Source organism: Gigantopelta aegis, chromosome 2, assembly GCF_016097555.1.
Source record: "Gigantopelta aegis isolate Gae_Host chromosome 2, Gae_host_genome, whole genome shotgun sequence".
Classification (NCBI taxonomy): domain Eukaryota; kingdom Metazoa; phylum Mollusca; class Gastropoda; order Neomphalida; family Peltospiridae; genus Gigantopelta; species Gigantopelta aegis.
The window spans coordinates 34,239,688-34,261,320 of NC_054700.1; the positions used below are offsets into that span (position 1 = coordinate 34,239,688).

Here is a 21,633-nt window from a genome sequence, read left to right on the forward strand (position 1 = left end):
CCTGAGTTTGCTGCATTGTAAAATGTTTCCGACTAATAAAATATTTCTACGATTAAACTTAGATATTAAATATATTTTTCTTGTTTAGAATATCAGTGTCTGTATATTGAAAATGTTTCTGGTCGTCTTAATATTTGTAAGAAGCCCAAACTGGATTTTGTCTTCAAATAATTTCGTACGTCTGAAAAAAATATTTTAGGAAATGAAATGAAATTTACGCTAGTACAAATATTAGAACGCTCAGAAACACGTTTAATATACAGCCACTAATTATAATATATTATGCAGGAAAATATATTTGCTATGTAATTACAATCGTTAAAATATCTCTGTTTGTCGATAACATCTTAAAAATTGCAGCAAACTCAGGAATGTCCCTTTAAATTAAATCCCTCTATACCATGCTAAAATAAACATAGGCCTACATCCAGTGCCGAATTTATAAGAGGGCAATTGCCCCGACTTCCTTTATAAAAAAAAAGTGTAATAATTATAAAATTATTTTTTTATTTTTTATTTGACATGTAGTTTAATTTTTATGTTGAGGGGCCCCCGAACCTGAAGTGCCCCTGGCCCCTGCCCCCTTCCCCGGGCCACCAAGGTCTAAATCCGGCCCTGCAAGCTACATCCCAATTTTTTTGTTTTTTTTTTTTTAAATTTTAAGTTACACTGCTAAAAGATTAGCAGTGGAGGCTGTGCACTGATACGACGTGGCGTAGCCAAATTTTTATATAAGGGGGCCAACCCATACTGGGGGGAGGGCAACCCACACTATGGATGTAGCCTATATATGTATGCTTTTATAAAATTTAATAATTCTTTTTTTTTAAAGTTTGATTGGGGGTGTTGGGGGGGGGGGGGTAGTGCCACCTACCGCACCACCACGCTTCCGACATCTGTGGAAATGAATTATATAAATAGAGTTATAGGTAGGCCTACTGTATATATAATTTTATTTTAATTATATTAATTTTTTTTTTTTTTGTTTTGTTCAACAACACCACTAGAGCACACTGATTTATTTACCATCAGCTACTGGATGTCAAACATTTGGTCATTTCGACCTATATAGTCTTAGAGAGGAAACCCGCTACATTTTTTTTTTCATTAGTAGCAAGGGATATTATATATATATATATATATATATATATATATATATATATATATATGCACCATCCTACAGACATGATAGCACATACCACTGCCTTTGATATACCAGTCGTGGTGCACTGGTTGGAACGAGAAATATATTTTTAAAAAGTCCGGAAAACAAATTTTCACATTTCCTAAATTCAAAGGCCATAACTCCATCAAAAATGGGTAATTTGCATTGAAAGTCAAACTTGATCTGTAACAGCAGGGGCCTGCATTATAAAGCTATACACAAAATCTCAAGACCTTAGAACTGGGGGGGGGGGGGGGGGGGGACAAAAAGTCCAGAAAACAAATTTTGACATCTCCTAAGTTCAAGGACCACAACTCCGTCAAAAATGGGTAAATCGCCATGCAAGTCAAACTTGATCTGTAACAGTAGGCCTACATTATAAAGCAGCTACATTTTTCCATTAGTAACAGGCGTGCTTGAAACAGTGGTGTATAAGCACGTAAAACTGTTTCTTAATTTATTAGTAGCGAAGGATCTTTTATATGCACCATCCCACAGACAGGATAGCACATGCCACAGCCTTTGATATACCAGTCGTGGTACGCTTGCTGGACCGAGAAATCGACCTCGCATCAAGCGAGCGCTTAAAATTACCACTGGGCTACGTCCCGCCCCTGGTAATACTTAGTAGTAGGCTTATAATTTGCCTAGTAGTTGAAGCCTAGTAAGAAGTAGCTAGGCTAATTTAGTAGAAGGAAACCATGTAGACTAGCATAGTAGTAGTAGTTGTGTTTTTTGTTTTATTTATAATTTATAGTGTTTGTGTTTGGGTTAAATATATTTAAGTGTATTGTCTCTTGGAAACTCGACTAACAACGGAAAACGTCGGTGTATTTTACCGAAATGATACGAACTAGGTATATCGGAAAATAACGATAAGTTCCGATCATTTTTGGGTCATTCTATAATCTGTAGAGGTAAATATATACGTCAACCTAGTGGTATTGAAAAATAATAACACTTTGCTTTTTTTATATTTGTCAGGTATATTTATACACAATTTATATTTTATGATTTATATATAATATACTGATGAATTTCTTTCATAAACATAAATATTAAATTTGTAATACAGAGTAACACCCCTTACAAGTGGGCGTGCTTGTTGCCATCGGCCATTTTTAATAAACAGTCGATGTTGTCTGCTTGGAGACTTGTTTTGCTCGGTTACCACCCGTCTTCCTATTCATAACTTTGTCGTTGATGTAACATTAGATTTATATTTAAAATCATCAACATCTGGGTAGCCGTATATTTTTCTCGTATTAAACTAAAATGACTAAGAAGTGTATATGTGAGATTTGCACATGTGGGTAAGTTATGTTGTTAAAATATTATTTTATTGCAATGAATGAGAGACATGTATAGACGTATATTCGTGTCGTATCGGCTTATTAAGTAGTGCAGACTAGACTATTTAAAGGTGTGCAACGGATTTGTATGTTGTCAGCAGTGTTAAATAGAAACCAAAGTCAACTATTTTGTTTTTAAAATTAATGATTACATGTAATAATGATTTATAATCACCCGGTCCCCGCATCCCCTTTCTTATCGTTATTATTATTTTTTTTTTTTTTTAGCGATACTGACAAAATAAACCGCATGGTGTATGTACACAAAATATAAAATTTTGTTTTACTACTGAAGTATATGACATAGGGCTTATATCTAAACTAAACAAAGAAGAAAAGAAAATTGAGTAAAATTTGGGGATATTTTTAACTCTCCCCCCCCCCCCCCCCCCCCCTTTAAAATAACAACAATGGTGAAGATGACCATCAGCTATTTTCCTTGATAAAGCTGTCTACCTTGTCAGTGTTCCTGGCATAAAGATTTTTTTGGGTATGGTGCTATGGAAATGAATGGAAATACAATCAACAGTGGGTATGGGTGGACCTACCCCATAAAGAAAATGGGTTAAGGTTAGGGGTATGGTTAAGAAAATCATACAGTAATGATAAGAGTAAATAATTTTTATCAAAATGTTAACTTAAAAAAATAAAGTCTACAAAAAAATGTGGGTATGGCGCCATACCCATTTTACCCTCTGGCAGAAACCCTGCTTGTATTTTCTAAGCTGTCTAATCCATGCAATCTTTTCCAGCTTTCATTGAACAATGTAAGGTTTAGGGTATCCACACACACACATTTCAGTCCCAGTGTAATATTTTTTGTTATTGAACACAAATTATGTTGAAACATGATAACAGTAGGTCTATTCTACAGTCGATCACATGTGGGTGGGATGTAGTCACTATTTATTATTTTATGCATGACAGGGCTGTTTTAATCTTTCTTCTATGCAGTGGGTGGTGGATATACAAAACTATTGCCTTCTGCCTCGTCATTTGATCAATTCTGGAAGTTCCTTTTTAGAATTATTGTAATAAAACAAAATTTAACAACAAATTACTATATTTTTTAAAGTACATTGTTTTATCACTTTTAATAAATAGGGGCAGGATGTAGCCCAGTGGTAAAGCGCTTGCATGATGTGCGGTCGATTTGGGATCAATCCCCGCCAGTGGGCTCATTGGGCCATTTCTTGCTGCAGCCAGTGCACCATGACTGGTACATCAAAGGCCGTGGTATGTGCTATCCTGTCTATGGGATGTGCATATAAAAGATCCCTTGCTGCTAATCGAAAAGAGTAGTTTATGAAGTGGCGACAGCGGGCTTCCTCCCTCAATATCTGTGTGGTCCTTAACCATATGTCTGACGCCATATAACCGTAAATAAAATGTGTTGAGTGTGCCGTTAAATAAAACATTTCTTTCTTTCCATCCTTTTAATAAATATAGTACTGCCATTTGACTCACTGTACTGAATGTTTTTTAATTCTCTGATGTGAGGCAGGGAGGGAGTCCCACCCTATTTGGAAAACACTGACTAGATGTATTCCTGTGTCAAATGTGATATAGCTTGGTAGTACAATTCTTGCAGAGCTGTTTCATATATGGTACTTCTTTTGTTCCATCTGGCACACAACCTTTTAGAGCAAATGTCTGACTATTGAACTAACTTATAGAGTCAAAAAGCTGTATAATAATATGTATAGCACTGGGCCTAGGAATAATGACTGAATTACATTCTAAGCTTGAATCATTGTTTAAAGGTTCATATAGACTGAATGCGTGCAGTTTGACTGTTGCGTCTGTTGTGTGCGGCTTGCATGTTGGGTATATTAATCATATACAATTAGTTAATTGTGGCTGGCTACATACATTTTCAGACACATGCATCACACACGTCCAGTCTAGACTCTTTCATTGAAACTAATGTATTTAACAAAATTTAGCCAGTCCACTGAGCTATATTCTTCAAGCCATACTGGAAGTACAATGTATTTAAGTAGTAGAACTTCTTCTTCTTCTGCGTTCAAGCTATAGTTGATCATTCTTAACATTTGGAGTCTGGTTGTGGTGATAAAAAATGCTGTCTCTGTCAAGTCTTCTTTGGAACCCCAAAGCTTGACAGCCAGTGTTGCTTCGTTCGGCCAGTGCTTTATCCTGGCTTCACCATAGAGGGGGCAGGATTGCAGGATGTGCTCTGGGGACTGGTTCTGTTTGACATGGACATTCATCAGTGTCTGCCAGTTTCAGGCGATACATATGGGATCTGAGATGGCAGTAACCGGTTCTTAGCCTGAAAATTATTGTCTCTTGGTATCTCTCCAGATGATGGATTGGATCCTTGGTTGTAGTATAGGTGCATCAGAAGTTTCTCTTAATTATGGTTTTTGTCTCTGTGAAGGAAAGAAAGAAAGAAATGTTTTATTTAACGATGCACTCAACACATTTTATATACGGTTATATGGTGACAGACATATGGTTACGGACCACACAGATATTGAGAGAGGAAACCCGCCATCGCCACTTCATTTTCGATTAGCAGCAAGGGATCTTTTATATGCACCATTCCACAGACAGGATAGCACATACCATGGCCTTTGATATACCAGTCGTGGTGCACTGGCTGGAACGAGAATTAGCCCAATGGGCCTACCGACGGGGATCGATCCAAGACCGAGTGAGTTCTGAAGGAGATTGAATGACTTGGCTGTTCCATTGTGCTTCCCTCCTTTGCCAGCCTGTCAGCATGTTCATTCCCTGCAATACCACAATGTGCTGGAACCCACTGGACTACAACTTGCATGTATAGAGAAAGTTCAGAAGTTGTAAAACATTTGACTCAGGTGGGATCACAGGGTCATAACCTAATAATATTAGGTTAAACCTATCCTAAAATAACTGGGGTGGGAGCAGTAAAAAACCTGAATATTCTCCAGCTAAACATTGGTCTGGGATCGATTCCCATCAGTGGACTCATTGAGCTATTTCTCGTTCCAACCAGGGCACCACAACTGTTTTATCAAAGGCCATGACATGTGCTATCCTGTCTATGAGAAGGTACATGTAAATGATCCCTTACTACTCATGGATTTTTTTTAGCAGATTTCTTCTCTAAGACTTTAAGTAAAAATTACCAAATGTTTGACATTCAATAGCCGATGATCAATGAATCAATGTGCTCTTGTGGTGTCATTAAACAAAACTAACTCTCCCCCCCCCCCCCCCCCCCCCCCCCATTAAACAAAAAGGCATACCTTGCTAGTTAAGGGGAGCAGTCATTCTGGCTCAGCATCACTCCCCTTAGACTAGTTCAAGGAGAGTGATTTTTAGCTCCCCTTAGCAGGAAAATAATAAAACATATTTTTAAAATAGTGCTACAACAGTATTAAATGTCAATGCTCAATATGGAAATATGTTAAATGGCTCCCCATAATTTAAGTTAGGAAAACATTAATCATTCCCCTCAATTTTTTCATGGTGTGTATGTACTGTATTATATATGGGAAAATACATATAAAAGACTCCTTGCTTTTTATGTTATGGTAGTCTATGTGAAGACAGGCAGTTTCTTCTCTCACTTTGTGTCAACTTTCATAATTACTTCAGGTTATGTACTAGTACTTTTGTGTCATTTATTAATAAATTGAAAAAACAAAAACACCTTTCTTGGGTCATGTAGACCACCTGTCCCTTTGTCCCTGCATTAGGACAGGTATTAAATGTGTAACAGAATTTCTGTGGATAATAAAAAAAATTAAATACTGTAATGAAATGCCGCTAAATAATTACCATATATATGTGTCAAACCCATGATAACCACAGTTTAAAATGTGCTGGTTATTACACAAAATATTTAAAATAATAAACCCATGTTAACAGTTAACCACAGTTTAAAATGTGCTGGTTATTAAATAAAATATGTAATATTTCTTTTATTCTTGCCTTTGCTTTGCCGTATCAAAGCTAGTGCAGTTAAAATGTAGTGTTGAAACTCATGCATATTTGATTTGTCTTGGATTATAGAGCTTAAGGCAGCAATGGAATCTGTGTTTGTAACATATTAAATGGTATTTACAGTTACCTGAACACCAGGTACTACTGAAGAACCGCATTTCCAGTTTACCTGTAACCAAGATAAGTTCGAGTCGGCTACTTCTTGCTGTTGAAGTGGGTAGGCCTCGGGTACTTAAAGATTGCCTTTGTCCAGGTTTTAGTAATGCTGATTTGTTAATAACATGTGCAGCAGGGTAAGGAGATTTTATAACTTGCCTGGAGTCACATTCTGTGTGTGATTTACCTTTTTCCCTAACTACAGAACAATGGATGTATTTATGTGTATGCCAGGTTTGCATTTCAGAGGCAGTTCCGCTCCAGGAATAACACACAGCTCAGTACGGGGGTGTGAGCTGGGGTGGAAATTAAGAAATAAATCCATTGTCCCCGAAGAACTAATGGTCTAAAATGGTTATTAATTCCAATGAAAAAAAAGACTAGTTGTCCCCTCCCTTATTGTTGGAATCCATGTTTCTAGTATTTGTGGTCATTCCAGTGATAAAAACAACTTAGTATGACTGCATAATAATCACATTCGAATATGACCACATAATAATCACATTAGAATATGACCACATAATAATCACATTGGAATATGACCACATAATAATCATACTGGAACATATATCTAACTGATCTGGAGGATTAGCAGTATTTAAGTAGCAGTACTTGTCCAAAGAAATTTCTACTCGCCTTGCTTGATGGGTCAAGCATTAAATTTTACCCTTGGTATTTACTACAATGACTTTTATGCCTGTTCATGTGGGATGGCATTTGACTGGAATGGGGGTGGGGGGTGGGGGGTCGGTTGAAAGAAACTTGTTCAGAAATGTTTTCTGGGGTGCCTAAATGGAAAATTATTTACACAAATTTCAGAGAAGTCATTTTGAATAATATTTTTGTGCTGTTTGGGTGTTATTTTTTGTTATCCTGGCAGAAGCTTCTGAATAATAATGTATCTTGTTTCTGATATGTAATATATTAAAGAAGAGTTCATTGTATTTCTGACACAATATTATTCAGTTTAATTGGTCCCAAAGTTACATCATGACAAAAAATATATATTCATTTTTGTTGTGAATATAAAGATTACACCTTAAATTACATGCCCATAAAAAGACAAACCAAATAATTTCAATTATAACTATTAAATTTTATATATTTACATCAGTGGAAAATCTAATAATGGTCAGTGTTAGGTTTATGCGTGACATGACAATTTCAAATTGAATTGTGTCGCCACATTGACAAAGAAAAAGTTTGTTTTGTTTAACGACACCACTAGAACACATTGATATATTAATCATCGGCTATTGGATATCAAACATTTGGTAATTCTGATTTGTAGTCAATAGAGAAAACCCGCAACATTTTCTTAATGCAGAAAGGGACCTTTTATATGCACTTTCCCACAGACAGGAAAGCACATACCACAGCCTTTGACAAGTTGTGGTGCACTGGTTGGAACAAGAAAAAACCCAGTCAGTTGAACGGATCCACTGAGGTGGTTCGATCTTGCGACACAAGCACCTCAAGCAAGCATTCAACTGACTGAGCTAAATCCCGCCCAAATTGACAAAGAATGTCACTGCTATTTCATTGGATATATGATGAAGATTTTGCAAAGTTTATATTTAGTATCAATTAATTTGTAGTTATTTATCACAAATAAATATTTATAAAAGGTGGTGAAACATGGTGCTTTCAATTTTGTGAATAAACCTTTAATGCTAGGCACAGACTACCAACTGCCACAACAAAGTTGGCCAACTTTCTGCTCTCAAGACTTCTACGACTGTACAGTTGCTAGTTTGAGCACTCTTACAACTCGATTTTCATCATATATGTCTTCTACAAACATTTCGTTGTTAATCTGAGCGTACCCGTCGTAAGTTGGAGTTAGCCAACTTCATCATGACAATTAACAGTCTGATCCTAGCATAAGCCTAGTATTTTGATGTCCTGATTCCAGTGTTGCCTACTATAACTGGTATATAATATACAAAATCCTGAGCTATTTTAAAGTTACATTTCCAGCTATATCGGTCACAACTTAAGTCATAGATTGCTTGTGTACTTCTGCTAATTAATACTGTGTATTTTCAGTTAGGTTCTGTATTCGACCCATCAGATCTATTCAAAATACCATTCATTCAGTTCTTCAGATTAACTCATACCTGTTCACTCATAAAAGACATTCTTATCTTATGCATTATGCAGAATAGGTTTTTTTTTATTAATCGTTAGGCAGAATGGTTTGATTTAAAATAAGTCTTTAGATTAGTTGTTTTCGTCTTCTTTTTTTTCAATCTAAAGTCTAGTATTCGATCTTCTTAGTGTAAAATTCATTAGAGTACCTTTAGTGTACTGTTGTGTGTGGAGAACTGGGTTTGTATTGGCCGCTCCTTGACAACTTCTTTGTGCAGTTGTTGGGAGTTCAATAGAAAGCGTATTGACATACTGCTCAAGATTCACAAAGCAGGGTGGCATATTTTGTTTAGAAGCAACAAACCACTTGTATTAATATAATAATGACGTGTGCATTTAAATACACACTGATATTACATATGATATTGTTAAAAGATATATGATATTATGTTATATTTGACTAAACTTTGAGTTGAATAAAAAAAATTGGGGGCTTTGTCAAGTTCACTGGGGAACTGCAAAGAAAATTTAAAAGAGGTTACATTTTAATGATGCATTAAATGACTGAATTATGTGTTTTGAGTGTGTGTGTGCATTGATAAAAATCTTTTATATTTAAATGAGAATTTTCTGTAGAGTACTCCCTGCTTTGGGAAATTAGTTTAGAAAATTAAAGTTACAAAAGATCAAGAAAACTGAATTCTTTAAATTCACTCATAGACTTCACTAAAGATGGATGCTATGTGTAATGGTATACTGTAGAAATTACTAGGGGAAAAGAAAGCTACTTCAAGCATGGGTGAAACAGTTTAAATCGGACTGTGAGTTCACATATATCCAGTCTTGCTGGCATATTTGCACATGTTGTAGACAGTGTAAAATGATTAAACAGACTGAGTCTCTTGCAACATTTGAAAAAAAGAAAGAAATGTGTTATTTAATGACGCACTCAACACATTTTATTTACGGTTATATGGCGTCAGACATATGGTTAAGGACCACACAGATTTTTGAGAGAAAACCCGCTGTCGCCACTACATGGGCTACTCTTTCCGATTAGCAGCAAGGGATCTTTTATTTGCGCTTCCCACAGGCAGGATAGCACAAACCATGGCCTTTGTTGAACCAGTTATGGATACTGGTCGGTGCAAGTGGTTTACACCTACCCATTGAGCCTTGCGGAGCACTCACTCGGGGTTTGGAGTCGGTATCTGGATTAAAAATCCCATGCCACGACTGGGATCCAAACCCAGCTCCTACCAGCCTGTAGACCGATGGCCTAACCACAACACCACCGAGGCCGGTGCAACATTTGAAGTCCTGAACCAATGAATTGGTATCAGTGGCGTAGGGAGAGTCAAACTTTAAAAAAAACTGTATTAAATTTTATAAAATTACGTACACGCACACACACACACACACACACACACACACACACACACAATGATTGGTATTAACTTTAATTAACATAATTAATAGCTACTGGAACAACCGAGATAAAGAATTTGCATTTCTGCCATTAGTCTTTATTTACTGCATATTGATTACTAGTTACAATTCAATGTAACTGCCTACTTTTGGCAGGTCCACCAAATTGGTTTTAAATTTTCCATTATAGTTATTCGGTATATCCCAATTCAAAGCCACCTTTGTATGATGCTTTTAGAATTAAAAGCACACAGCATCTGGTGTGCGGTATGTGGGGGTTTTCTTGATATCTGTCGAATGATATTCAGTACAGTCGTTCACATACAGTTTGCACTGGATGCCATGTGCTTGTGAAAGCAGCTTAAGATTGTATAATTAATTACAGGTTGCTGTTGAAATATTTTTGTTTGATGACTATGAATGCATATATCGATTATTGAGTGTCACCCTAGTACGTTTGCTTAAATGTCAATAAACCTAGTGCCATGACCTTTATTAATTTACATCTTATTTTGTAAAGTTATCAAATGTTTTTGGTAAGTTATTGAACATGTTTGTTGTTTTGTACTTTCAGACGGCATCGCTGTCCACACCGACCGTATGTGCAAACTGGCTACAATGACAGGCCGTGCATGCTGTCTGAGTATAAAACCACATACCGAGAGCACTGCTTTCAGCCCGTGAAAAGCTTTAAGCCGGTGCAAGATGCCGTCCGCGGAGATGTACCACTGGAAGACAAAACTACAAACAGGTAGGTACACTTAGATAGCTTTTGCTCAGTTGTTAAGAAATCCAATTTACAGCTGGTAGGTGCTGGGGTCGTATCCTGGTACTGACTGATAATTAGAAAACCTTTATCTTTTGAATTGTTCCAGGGGAATGAAGCACAATTTTTTTTTTTTTTTTTTTTTTTTTTTTTAATGGATGGTTTGAAAATTATTTCACTGGTACCCATGTGGTAATTTGGTTTAACACAAAGCCACATAAACCGGTCTAGCAAACCTTTTTCTGTTTGGTGTGGCTGACTTAGCTCAGTTGTTGTCTGTGTATCAAGAAATGTGGAAATGGCAGCAACAGAATGATACTTGATAATTTTTGTATATGTGAAGATAGTAATAAGCGTGATTTTTCTTTTCGTTTAACATTTGTTTGTTAAAGTATTATTACACTGTGTAACACAGTTGACATTTAATAATTTGTTTTGTTACTTTTCTTTTCGTTTAACATTTGTTTAAATGATGATTTCAGGGTTGACTACATCGCCTACCCAGTGGTGAAGCCTCACCTGCACCAGCCTGATGTCTACCGCACACCCGATGGTGAACAGGATCATTTGACATCCTACGTCAGAGACTACCCAGGTTTGTTAACCTGAACACGTATTTTTGAAGCTATCTTAGCACTATGATATCGTAAAACCGTTGTAGGCTATGATGACACTATGGTGTACCATGTAGTGACATCATAGCCTGTGGCTGTTTTTACAATATCGTAGCACTAAGATAGCTTCAGAAATCTATAGCCAGGTCTAATTTGTAGCAGTTAGTAAAGGTTATATGGTACCAAAGAGAGTTCTGTGTCAAAGTTCGAGGTGCACCATCAAATATTTACAGAGTAAAAAAGCTGTGGCTGTGATTGGTAGTAATATGTGACATTGATTATTTGTGCAAATACTATTATCCACTGACAATAAATAAATACACTTTTATTTGTTATACAGTTGTTATGCAGTGTATACCAGAGGTTGAAACTAATGCAGGGTACCCCCAAAAATGGAACTACAATTTTCAGCAAAAATTATGTTTGCTAATAGAAACATTAATTAAATCTCTTAAATGTTATGTGTATATTGCTGTACTTCCTGGGTGTGTTGATACGCTGCTTATATCAGTTTTATTAGTAAACGTTAACATTATTGGCAATAGGAATTGATTTGGTCCATTAGAACCTATAGCCATTGGCTTTAAAGATAGGCTCACACAGCCAGTTAACTTTCCAAATGACCTGACAAAATATCGCCTGAAAATATGTATTAGTAAGTTGTCCCCTGTAGTACTTTAACCATCCAACTGCATAATCATCATATTCCACTTGTTTTAGATAGTGTTATATGTACATTCAAACCGGCTCTAGTTGCGTAAGTTTTTAACATGCTCATCTACCACAGAGGTTTTGAGTATGTCTGCCCCGGCCGGCTCTAGTGGCCACCTGTACAGTTACCTGTGCTAAGAGGCCACATTATTATTCTCCCAAATGATCTAATATGGTATAAACTGACCTGTATTAAGCAGTATAAAAAGGTAAAAATTTGTTTTGTTTACTGACCACACTTTCGAGTTTAGAGCACACTGATTTATGAATCAGCAGTTGAAGATCAAACGGGAAGTGCAAATAAAAGATCCCTTGCTGCTAATCGGAAGGGTAGCCCATGTTGTGGCGACAGCGGGTTTCCTCTCAAAATCTGTGTGGTCCTTAACCATATGTCTGATGCCATATAACCATAAATAAAATGTGTTGAGTGCGTCGTTAAATAAAACACTTCTTTCTTTGAAGATCCAACATTTGGTGATTCTCACACATAGTGTTGAGAGGAAACCCATCAGGAGTAAGGGATCTTTTATATGCATTTTACCAGACAGGTCAGTCTTTGATAAACCAGTCGTTTGGGACAGGGAAAAAAACATTCAATGGGTCCACCAAGGTGGTTTGATCCTTTGACCCAAGCACCTCAGACAAGCGCTCGACCAAAAGTGAGTTAAATCCCGCCCCTCGTGGAGTACTTAACCTAGTGGTTGTTGTGTTGGTTTTTAATTCTGTTAATATTGATAATTTTTTCTTTTCATTCATGCCATCAGGAAAATATGCCACTCCTGCCAAGGCTATAAAACGTGAGGGCCAACATCAGGTTCCCAGCAAGTTTGAAGGAGAACCCACCTACAAATGTAAGTAATGGAAACTAATTAGGTGGGTGTGGAGGGGGAGGGGAAGGAGAGGAGAGAAGCAAAACACCAGCCCAAACTGCATGTAGAAAGTATTGCAAGGACAGATATAGCTTACACAAAAAGTATTGTGACATTAGCTATTAATCAAATCTGGATGACAAAACCGTAATACATGAACTGGGCCATATTTCTGCACAATGCAGACGAATGGGTATATGACAAAACAGTGGTTGATTCCATGAATCTCTATCTGGTGTCGCGTCTGTAGGAGGATAGCCACTCCCGAGATTCTTTACTGGAGATTTCATTTCTCTGCCTCATAGAGGACTGCCACTCCCAGACAAAAATAATTAGCTCACTCCAGTTGCATTTACGGTGTTTCATCGTGGAAGTGGATGCTTACAAGTATTATACAACTGTTGAAAGACAAAAAAATAGGTATGCAGGCTGGTGTTTGTGGGTTTTGCTTGCTCAGATCTGAACTGGAGTCTGAAGACCCAACAGCTGTACAGTTTACTAATGATCACAATGCAACAATCTATGATGAATCCAAATAGCTTTTGTATGGGTTTCTGTTAACTGAATGACACAGTAATAATGCAATAAAGTTTTAAAAACAAAAAAGTTAAATGTGTTTTACTTGTAGCAAAATCATCATATTATTATGTGAATAAAGTATTACAAGCATTATTCATTCACAGTTTTCGCAATGTCTTCTTGTTTGCAAAACTTTGATGATCTACAATATGTTTTAAGTTAAAGCTATACAGCTTAGTTGTAAGTTACACAACATATACTGCAGTAAGAAAGAGAAAACTATATTGTACTTCATAAGCATACAGATTCATTTATTCTGTGTCAGACAAACAACAAACAGTTGGGGAAAAAATACAGACGTCTTTCTCAAAAAGGAGATCGCCAGTCAAACTGGTGGTTACATTTTTAAACTTATCCATGATAATTTTTACGCATTTAGCGAGTGGACTAGTATTTTCTGCAACCCTAGTGGCCTCTACACTGTGTTCTCTGGTACTATTCATTAACAAATAGCCATTAACCCACTGGGACAGACATGCATGCATGCATTTACATACATACATACATACATACATACATACATACATACATACACAAAATAATCTAATCAATATTTGCTTTTTTCCAGCTGATTATCAGAAGTGGACCCTGGATGGCCGTCCAAAGAAGCATGAGCAGCCAGCATGGATGCCACCACAGGACGAATTTCGGGGAATCAGCACGTTCACAAATGACTACAAAAGGTACTTCTGCCAGCCTCCCAGACAGAGCATGAAGCCGAAAGAAGCCGTCAAGGTATCGGACAGTCCGTTCGACTCGGCCACGGGTTATCGAGATGCGTACATTAAACACCCGCTTCAGGCCAAGTTCAGCAAACCACAGGAGGTGTACCGGCCTTCGGGAATCCCACTGGACGGGATGACCACCTTCAAGAAGGACTACCAGGGTTGTCCGGGCAACAAGGCCGACACCTGCAAGCCATCCACTGAGGCGTACCGGTCCGACGCCCCGCTCGAGGATCTGACAACGTTCAGGAATGACTATCGCAAGTGGCCCATGGAGCGGCCGTACGCGCGGGCCGCGGACGAGTACAAGAAGCCTGAGGGAGACATGGATATGAAGACTACGCACAACATCGCATACAAGCAGTACCCGCTACAGCCCCACGTGGCCCGCCGGCCCGCCTCCGCCACCCAGAGGCTGCCCGGCGCCTTCGACGGAGTCACCAACTACTCAACGGATTACCAGCCGTGGGACCTGGGCGGACGCCCTCGGCCCATGATGAAGCCCGAGTACAGTCCGAACCTGGCTCCATTCGAGGGCATGTCCACACAGAAGGCGCACTACATCGCCCACCCCAGGTGCCAGAGTCTCAAGAGCTTTAAACCAGACAGCAACGCAATTCGCAGCGACGCCCCCTTCGATGACGGCACGATGTACAGGATGGAGTACACGCCCAAATACATCGGGCCCTGTCCCGCGGCGATCCTCAATACCCAGGCTTCAGGGTACTCTTACATTGAAACAGATCCCCGAGGCCACAAAGTCTACCGGCCGGTTTACGAAACTGTCGCACCGATAAACAAGCTACCTACAGTCCAAAGGCAAGCCATGGTGGCATAATATGTTTTCTTTCCTGTTATTAATTATTATAAACCAAAAACAAAAAAAGGTACTCTTGCTTAATGCTTAAAGAGAAGTTGATCAACCTATTGTAATACCACCACTAGCGTGCCATTTAAAATAAGATTATTCACAGAACATTTAAAAAACAAAACTTTCTGCTTCAGATGTGTAATTTTCACATCCAGTTTATTCCACATTCCATTTATGAATTTAAAAAAAAATATTTACATAATTATGTAGCCTACTTTATTAGTTTAAACTTCTGTGTAAAAATAGTGTTTTGTATATAATTAGTAGCAAACTTCATATAATAAAAATCTATACATGAAATATAATTAACAATAAAAGAAACGCATATATGTGAATCTATATATTTTTTCATGATACAGTCAGTTCGTTAAACAGACTGTCAAGCTGGGCCTGGAATGCTGACAAGACCAGGGCTGTAGCAAGCATGGGGGCAAGAAAAAAAATTGGAAAGCATTATAGAAACTTAAAGAAAAGGAGTTTTAGACTATTAACTACTCAGTTGCCCCCCCCCCCCCCCCCAAACAAAAAATCCTAGCTACGGCCCTGAAGACATTGATAATTTTAACAGACACAAAAACTAATGTGATTCATATTGAATAATTAAAAATAAAGAAAACTTAATTAATATATGCATTTCTTTTGTTGTCCAGTATATATGGCTTTCACACGCATAGCAGCCAAAACCCTCATTGTCAAAACACACAGTGCTTCATGTGGAATGTCTCTGAGAGCGTTGTCATAGACACAAGTCTTTTTTTTTCATTTATTTGTTAATCATGTACTTTCTGTGTGATTATAGCACAATAACCACAATTAGATACTAGCGGAGCATGGTGTTTGGTGTTTTTGTGAGCACCAGGTTCAAAAATAGTTTAAAATATTGGTTGAATATGTAAGGCTGTACATAGAGGATAATTGTTATTTCAGCAAAATGATGGTTAAGGTGATTAAACAAAGAACCAAAAAAGGGCAAAATAATTAGAGAATCACTGGGCAGTCCATTCACATCATTGAATCTGCCAGTTCTATTTTTGGCATCACGTTCTAGCCTGTTAATGTAAAATGTTTATCAAATTATATGTATAAAAGCTTGTGTTTTCAAAAATGTGTTTTCATTTTGACAGTTAGGCTAATGTTTCTGATTGTCCATTTTTGGGAGACGTTTTCTGATATTACTGTTTTTCAGCTTCCTATTGTACTTCATTACCCAACCCACTGACCTCACTAAATCACCATTACAAAAATTTTAAAGTAATACACTCCAGATTCATAAAAGTTCAAACAATTTACAAGGACTAAATCATGTTCTAAGAATAATTTTTGTAACAGAATTGGTGGTATGTTAATGGCAGCCATAGTTGTTTTCCTTTGTTTGTTTTGATGTTTCCATTTTTACCCATTTGTTTTCGTCTGCAATCTTAAATATCGTAAAGTAAATCATCCTAAGAATTGTTTTATTTCCATAAACAGTCAGTATTACTGACTTTGTTGTAATATTAATGTTTATATACAAACATTTGTTTATTTATATATTTATTTATTGGATATATTTAATATGAATATGGATATGTATGTGATCAAAACAATTCAGATTTTGATTGTAATGTTGTTGTGCCATGTTATAATGGAAATCAAGGATTTTAATTGATTAACAAATCTGAAACAACCACATATTGTTAGCCATTTGGTAAAGAAAAGTCTTGTTTCTTTTAATATTAGTCTGTACATCTCTAATATTATTTATACATTCACACATAAAACATCTTTTCTTAGAAAATATGCACCATTTTTTCTTCAAATACTTGCATGTAATATTTGCCAAACCAAAGTAGATGGCATTTCTGCTGCTATAGTAACAACAAAAGCAAGAGGTTAGTTGAGCTATATATTCAACGACTATATATTTGTTTGACAACAGTACTTCCAGATACATTTACGAGAGAAGATAATGCTGGTAATGGGAGTCAGTGTTGTTTAGTTACCTCTTCATGACTGGTATAGATCATGGTTTAGAATGTTGGGTTTTTGCATACCAGTATATTATATTGTTGAGCATGACTTTGGTTAGCTAGGTGTGTCAACAGCATTATGACCAGATTCAAAATGTTGGTGTGATATTTTGACATAGGTGTGGAGTCCAGTGGTTAAAATCTCATTTTGAATGATCCCCCTTTGAATGTATCGGTTAACACTAGACAGGGATTACTGTTAGTTTTTGTTGGTGGAATATTATTACGAATTCTTTAGTGAGTGTGATAAAACATTTCTGTGTGCATAGGCTTAGTGTGGGTATAGTGTTTGGTTTTGGAGGATGGGAGGGGATCTGTTCATTGTGTTTCTTTTGGGGGGTTTTCAATCCCATTTTAGGTATGGGTTGTGGATATTACATTAAGATATACTTTATGTATTGTTACAAATGGTCTAGTGTCATTCTGTCTGAAAGAAGGTGGTCTCCCTCATCATGTGATCTTTTCGGGGGAAATCTCTAAAATCTGATGTCAATTGTTCTTGAATGTGTATCGAAACATCTTTTCATGGGGAAACCTTTATTGTAAATGGAACACTGCAAAAATAAAGTAAAAAATCAAGGGAAAAATAGAAATGATGTTAATGGTGCAATTCAACATGTAATAAAGTAATTATGTCATTTGGTCACTGTATGTTCATGTTTTGAAATGAGTGTCCCATTTTGTTTTGCCAGTACTTGAATATGCCACCGGGTCACAACTTCCTGTTGATGCTTTGCTTTGATGATTGGTCGCTACAGAAGATGATGATGTATTTTATCATAGCATTATACCCTCTTCACAGTGTTCATTGTAGCATTATACATCCTTCTCAGAGTATTGTAACCATAGCATTATACACTTTCTTCACAGTATTGTCACTATAACATTGTACACTTTTCTCACAGTATTGTAACCATAACATATACCCTCCTGACAGTATTTTAATCACAGCATTGTATACCCTTAACAGGAATAAAAAAAAAGCTTTAATACCAGTATGTTTAAATGGTTCTCATATTTTATACGTTTCGGTGAGGACCAACATGACTGAAAGCAATATTTTTTTCTTTTCTGTTTTTTGAAAACTATTTTTTTTATCTCTTTAGTTGCCAAAAAGCTTAAATATTTGTGCTAAACTATATTATTTTATTTTAGCATGAATCATGAATATGTATTGCATTGGAATACTAGTGTTTGTTTTGTTTGGGGGTTTTTTCTTCACCTTTTACTATGACATATTGTCACAATTAATATGGAAAGTATTTTATCAATTACTGCTGTTGTACATATTTTTAAAAACACATGATAATTGATTTTAAAACTTGTTTAAGGTTTCTTCATGGCATGAAAATGTTAGTAATAAAAACAAGTGAAGTATCCCTAAATATATTTTATGGTGATTGTTTTTAACAGATAATTTTTTTCTTTTTTTTCTATTTAATAATGGATACTTCTACGGATCTGTTTTTCTTAAACATTTTTTTAATACTTGTTATTTTTTATATACAAATTAAAAACAACAAAATTTTTTGGAGGTATGTTTATTTTAATTTATTTTAAGCAGTTAAAATTAATGTAGTATCACAAAACACATTTTGTTGTTGATTGTTTTTAAGACGTGTATTTTATTTTCCCATTACTTTTGTAATTTTTGGTGTACATGTATTACCCGGTAATATAATTGACCGATACCTTCTTTGATATTGTGTTTGCCCAATTCCATACAAAAGGCAACAGGCAATCTAATACGGGTTTCATTTTGGGGGATATCTGGATACCATTTCGTGTGGATTATCAGTTGTATACAGTTACTAAGAAACATGTTTTATTACAGAGTTAATACACATTTACCTAGTAATTATCATGGAGACCTATATGCAGGACTATAGAGCTTGTAGCTGAATAATTATAGTTTAATACTTAGAAGTGGCACACAAGAACACATTTGAGCTCTCGTTTCAACAACCGTCAGACTTATTGCAAAGGTGTGGGGGTTTTTTTTGGGGGGGGGGGGGTGAGGGGAGGGGGGATTTGAAGCATAAACAACTACATCTATGCAAGCCAAGGCACCATTCTATATAGCATACTGCATACTATATGAAATGGCAACTTGGATCATGAAACTGATACAACTGTAAACCTAAGGACTTCAAAATTTATTAACTTAGGAGGACGTAAAACATATTTCCATCGTAATTGGTGTATACAATAAACAATTTATTAAGAAACAATTAATCCTACCTGATTTAATGAGGTGGGGATCTAATATCTGTTTGATACCATATCCCCAGAATGGCTTTGAAATACAAATCTGGCATTAACATTTAAAACATCTTTTTAAATGAGCGATCACAATTTTTGTATTTGAGTGCCATTTTTCAATCATTGCTGCATGTATATAGTGATTAATCTGTTTTACAAAGCACTACAAATGAGATAGAATATGTTATTCCATATATATTTTCTTAATCATTTTGCATGTTTTAATAAGAAAAGTAACAGGTTACCATGGGAGATCGAGGTCAGTCTTTGGACAAGTTATTATATATGGTAAACTGATTTAGGTTTTTTTTAATGAAAACAACATATTTTTGCTAATATTTTGTTTACACTGGCATAAAAACAGCTACAGTGGGTATTTAATTATGAGTTAAATGTTTGTGAACAAGAAAATGTAGTAAATGCTTTTTTTCAGACATAATTCTATGCATAGATACCCCATATGTATGTGTATGTATAATTTGACATTATTTTGTCAACATACTAGTATAATGATCGTTGGTTACAGAATATTAATGACTGTGATAAAAAAAATTCCCCCATTATTATATGTAATTCATTTATCTTTGTATACTATTTCACAATAAATAAATAAAAATCTGAATAATTTTTGTGTTTTATTTGATTTGTATAGTTCTGGTTTTGTTTTGTATTAGACTTTATAGAGACTTTGATGATCAAATGTGCTGTAGAAAATTATCTGTTTATTTTTTAAATGCATGATACAGTCACTTATAATGCCAATTAACACGACTCGACTGTCGAGTCTGCAGTAGTCTAAAAATGTGCACTTGCACACACCAGCTGACGCCAGTCTACTCTGTCCGGGTGGGCAAGGGGGGAACTGGAGATTAGATTCGAATGTCTCGTCTTTGCCCTGTACACACCTATTAATTCTGACGTGACCAACTCCTGCAATTAAGAAAATGTCCACGGCAAAATACATTCCATTGAAAAAAGAAACCCTGAATAGTTGGAGGCAGAAAAGTGCTGTGGAGAACTAAAATCTCTACGGCAATTTCCATGGTAGGAGCACTTTATACCAACACTACTACATTAAGTATAGGCATTTGGCAAAAGTGGTTGATTCCATGAATCTCTATCTAGTACCTCTCTTATAGGCGGACAGCCACTCCAGAGGATATCCTTAATTAGAGATTTCATCCTTGCACTCATGAATCACTGTCAAAACAGGGATGATATTGGGTATTCATGAAAGGTAAGCATATCCTGTCATAAGTACTGCCACCATGTAGCTGTCAAGTCCATCATCTAAAAATTGATGAAAAAATAAATGGGCACAAGTTTCACCGAAGAGATGGGAAAAGTATGCACAAAAATACAGACCAGCATCAGCCATCATTATTTTTCTTAGAAGTTGTGATATAGACATCAAAAGCTGGAGCTGAAGGTATATTGCTTGACAGAAAGAAAAACATTACACATATATATATATATAGACATATTTTAAATGTACAAATGTTAAATATTGGCAGATAATGTACACTAGGTGTATAGGCTACATTTCTGCCATTGTTGAGCAGCTTCCCCTGCACATGCTGTAACCTCACTGTGGTGCAGGGGTGTAACATTCTCTTTGAGAATGGCCAATACAGCACAAATCCCCTTGTTTTCTTCAAGATACAATTGAAATTTTGAGTAAAAGTCAGTATCTATCTGTGATATTTGTTTTTTTGCACAATTCTTTACACTGGGTTTTTTTTATGTAAATCTTGAATTTTTATATTGATGTTGATCATCACTTTATTTGTTTGCATTACCATAGTTTGACACCCAATAGCCGATGTATTTTTCGTACTGGGGTGTCGTTAAACATTCATTCATTCATTTATTCATTCATTGTTGAGCAGCTTTAGGCCTACCTTACCGACGGCACTTTTGTGTTGTTGTCGGTACTTTGTGCTGTAAAGGATGCTCTCTACCTACGGCATTTTATATCTCGATGATTGGTAAGTAATTTACAATAAGTTCCAGCCCTGCTGTCGTGGCGTAGTATTCTGGTCCTCGGTCATAATTCTACGATAAATGAGTCAATATCTTAC

The 21,633-nt window shown here is 36.3% G+C and overlaps 1 protein-coding gene across 2 annotated transcripts; it reads left to right on the plus strand.

Moving 5' to 3' along the window:
* The first annotated feature begins 2,296 nt into the window (after nucleotides 1-2,296).
* Nucleotides 2,297-18,288, plus strand: LOC121384226 (stabilizer of axonemal microtubules 2-like). 2 transcript variants are annotated; one of them, XM_041514523.1, is made up of 6 exons: nucleotides 2,297-2,478; nucleotides 10,721-10,897; nucleotides 11,395-11,507; nucleotides 13,002-13,088; nucleotides 14,254-15,229; nucleotides 17,983-18,288. In XM_041514523.1, the coding sequence occupies exons 1-6, from the start codon at nucleotides 2,441-2,443 to the stop codon at nucleotides 17,987-17,989; spliced, it is 1,398 nt and encodes a 465-aa protein (XP_041370457.1). In that variant the 5' UTR covers nucleotides 2,297-2,440; the 3' UTR covers nucleotides 17,990-18,288. The 2 variants fall into 2 exon arrangements, with proteins under 2 accessions (XP_041370457.1, XP_041370449.1); XM_041514515.1 differs by having other exon boundaries at nucleotides 14,254-18,288.
* The last annotated feature ends 3,345 nt before the right edge of the window (nucleotides 18,289-21,633 follow it).

Excerpts from the sequence above, each read along its gene's own strand:
- LOC121384226 (XM_041514515.1), top strand. The coding sequence starts at position 2,441 with ATGACTAAGAAGTGTATATGTGAGATTTGCACATGTGG. Across the intron at positions 2,479-10,720 it reads TGTGAGATTTGCACATGTGG|ACGGCATCGCTGTCCACACC; the intron begins GTAAGTTATGTT and ends TTGTACTTTCAG. Across the intron at positions 10,898-11,394 it reads GAAGACAAAACTACAAACAG|GGTTGACTACATCGCCTACC; the intron begins GTAGGTACACTT and ends TGATGATTTCAG.